This window comes from Amphimedon queenslandica, unplaced genomic scaffold (genome assembly GCF_000090795.2).
Source record: "Amphimedon queenslandica unplaced genomic scaffold, v1.1 AMPQUscaffold_13200, whole genome shotgun sequence".
Lineage (NCBI taxonomy): Eukaryota > Metazoa > Porifera > Demospongiae > Haplosclerida > Niphatidae > Amphimedon > Amphimedon queenslandica.
Window position 1 is genome coordinate 23757 of NW_003546564.1, and position 3243 is coordinate 26999.

The window sequence follows — 3243 nt, forward strand, 5'->3', positions numbered from 1 at the left end:
GTGTTGATTTCATGAGCTATACCAACTAGAAGGGCCAATTGCTCAATGCTTCCCTGCACAAGAGCCTTGGTGCTGTTAGCAACATTGTTTGCAAGAATAACAGCCTCAAGAAGTTCATCTGTACTGTTAACTTTTGTGTTGATTTCATGAGCTGTACCAACTAGAAAGGCCAATTGCTCAATGCTTCCCTGCACAAGAGTCTTGGTGCTGTTAGTAACATTGTTTGTAAGAACAGTAGCCTCAAGAAGTTTATCTGTACTGTTAACTTTTGTGTTAATTTTATGAGCTATGCCAACCAGAAGGGCCAATTGCTCAATGCTTCCCTGCACAAGAGCCTTGGTGCTGTTAGTAACATTGTTTGTAAGAACAGTAGCCTCAAGAAGTTCATCTGTACTGTTAACTTTTGTGTTAATTTCATGAGCTATACCAACTAGAAGGGCCAATTGCTCCATACTTCCCTGCACAAGAGCCTTGGTGCTGTTAGTAACATTGTATGTAAGAGCAGCAGCCTCAAGAAGTTCATCTGTACTGTTGACTTTTGTGTTGATATCATGAGCTATACCAACTAGAAGGGCCAATTGCTCAATGCCTCCCTGCACAAGAGCCTTGGTGCTGTTAGTAACATTGTTTGCAAGAACAGTAGCCTCAAGAAGTTCATTGGTGACTTTCCAATTGATTTCTTCAGTTACATCAACTAGAAGAGCCAATTGCTCCATACTCTCCTGCACAAGAGCTTTGGTGCTGTTAGTAACATCATTTGTAAGAACGACAGCTTCAAGAAGCTCATCTGTATTGTTGACTTTCCAGTTAATTTCTTCTGTTATATCAACTAGAAAGGCCAATTGCTCAATGCTTCCCTGCACAAGAGCCTTGGTGCTGTTAGTAACATTGTTTGTAAGAACAGCAGCCTCAAGAAGTTCATCTGTACTGTTGACTTTTGTGTTGATTTCGTGAGCTATACTAACCAGAATGGCCAATTGCTCAATGCTTCCCTGCACAAGAGCCTTGGTGCCCTGCACAAGAGCCTTGGTGCTGTTAGCAACATTGTTTGCAAGAATAGCAGCCTCAAGAAGTTCATCTGTACTGTTAACTTTTGTGTTAATTTCATGAGCTATGCCAACCAAAAGGGCCAATTGCTCAATGCTTCCCTGCACAAGAGCCTTGGTGCTGTTAGTAACATTGTATGTAAGAGCAGCTGCCTCAAGAAGTTCATCTGTACTGTTAACTTTTGTGTTGATTTCATGAGCTGTACCAACTAGAAAGGCCAATTGCTCAATGCTTCCCTGCACAAGAGCCTTGGTGCCCTGCACAAGAGCCTTGGTGCTGTTAGCAACATTGTTTGCAAGAACAGTAGCCTCAAGAAGTTCATCTGTACTGTTAACTTTTGTGTTAATTTTATGAGCTATGCCAACCAGAAGGGCCAATTGCTCAATGCTTCCCTGCACAAGAGCCTTGGTGCTGTTAGTAACATTGTACGTAAGAGCAGCAGCCTCAAGAAGTTCATCTGTACTGTTAACTTTTGTGTTGATTTCATGAGCTGTACCAGCTAGAAGGGCCAATTGCTCAATGCTTCCCTGCACAAGAGCCTTGGTGCTGTTAGCAACATTGTTTGCAAGAACAGCAGCCTCAAGAAGTTCATCTGTACTGTTAACTTTTGTGTTTATTTCATGAGCTATGCCAACCAGAAGGGCCAATTGCTCAATGCTTCCCTGCACAAGAGCCTTTGTGCTGTTAGTAACATCATTTGTAAGAACGACAGCTTCAAGAAGCTCATCTGTACTGTTGACTTTCCAGTTAATTTCTTCTGTTATATCAACTAGAATGGCCAATTGCTCAATGCTTCCCTGCACAAGAGCCTTGGTGCTGTTAGTAACATTGTACGTAAGAGCAGCAGCCTCAAGAAGCTCATCTGTATTGTTACCTTTTGCACTGATTTCTTCAGCTATATCAACTAGAATGGCCAATTGCTCAATACTTCCCTGTACAAGAGCCTTGGTGCTGTTAGTGACATCATTTGTCAAAATAGCTGCCTCAAGAAGTTCGTCTGTATTGTTAACTTTTGTGTTAATTTCTACTAGAAGAGCCAATTGCTCAATGCTTCTCTCCACAAGGGCAACATCAATATTACTGATCCTTTTATGAATTTCTTGAGCAAAATGAGTAATAGTTTCATTACATAATTGGCACATTTGATTGTTGTTAGTAGCAGTCAGACCAGCATTTGTTGCACCAGTAGCAGTAGCACTGCACTCAGCAGATGATTGTGATATTATAAAGCCACACATGCCCACTAAAGTGATAAGCAATAGCAACATAATAGCTAATAAGCATATCACTATACGGAGTGGCCATTTGTCTTCAATGTATTTCTTGCTGTGTGTAAGTGGTACTTGATACTGATGCTCTTGCTCTTGAGTAGTAGGTAGTACATTCATTTCGTACTCCATTTCTTGCAGCGCTTCATCAGTTGTGGTATACTGATTCTCTTCAACGTGACTCTCCATTGTTGCTTCTAGTCTAATATAACTGCAGTAATATTTTCTTCAGCTAAAGCTCTGCTTTATGTACAGCCTACCACAGATTATTAAAAGTCAGGTGACTAATAGTTAGCTTGAATATACCGTATAGCTAGAAATTTCTGTGACCCAAAATTTCTCAAAATTTTGTGAATTTGGGAACATTTGGGACATAAATTAATGGCCTATTTTATTTAAAAAGCATGGTGAATTTGTAAAAATGAAGTCTGCAAAAGCCAATTTTACGGCAATTCACAGCAATTTTGGGCCACAAAAATTTCTAGCTACACGATATGACACAAGCTCATGCACTCAGCTTGAATAAATGGCATAGATTCAAAGAAAACTGAAGCAACTGTGCTACATGTATATAAGCAGAAATATAGTCCTTCAGTAGCTTTAGATGTAACATGACTTTCAGGGTATAAACTACATGTAAAACTCATTACCTTCAGTATTGTATTATAAATTACTTTCTTCTCTATTTTCATATGGAGATGGTATACATGTACTGTACATGTATATAGATTAATTTGATGGTTTGTTGATTAATTTTGAAGAGCACGTGATTGATTATGTAGAACAATAGTTGATCAACGGCAGCAATGAAATTATAACTTACTAATTTTATAAGCACTTAATTTATTGTATGGTGTTTGTATAGTAACTAGTAAGTTTTGACATGTAATTGGCTCAGAAGTAGGGCGCTATGTTTTATGATGTAAAT

The 3243-nt window shown here is 39.1% G+C and overlaps 1 protein-coding gene across 1 annotated transcript in view; it reads right to left on the minus strand.

Annotated features, from left to right (window-relative positions):
* Positions 1–3243, minus strand: part of LOC109584539 (uncharacterized) — a 23197-nt gene extending 19954 nt beyond the window's left edge. The window contains exon 1 of the mRNA XM_020000307.1: positions 9–3243. Coding sequence (XP_019855866.1) covers positions 9–2504 — 2496 coding nt within the window. The 5' untranslated portion in view covers positions 2505–3243. The remainder of the gene's footprint in view (positions 1–8) is intronic.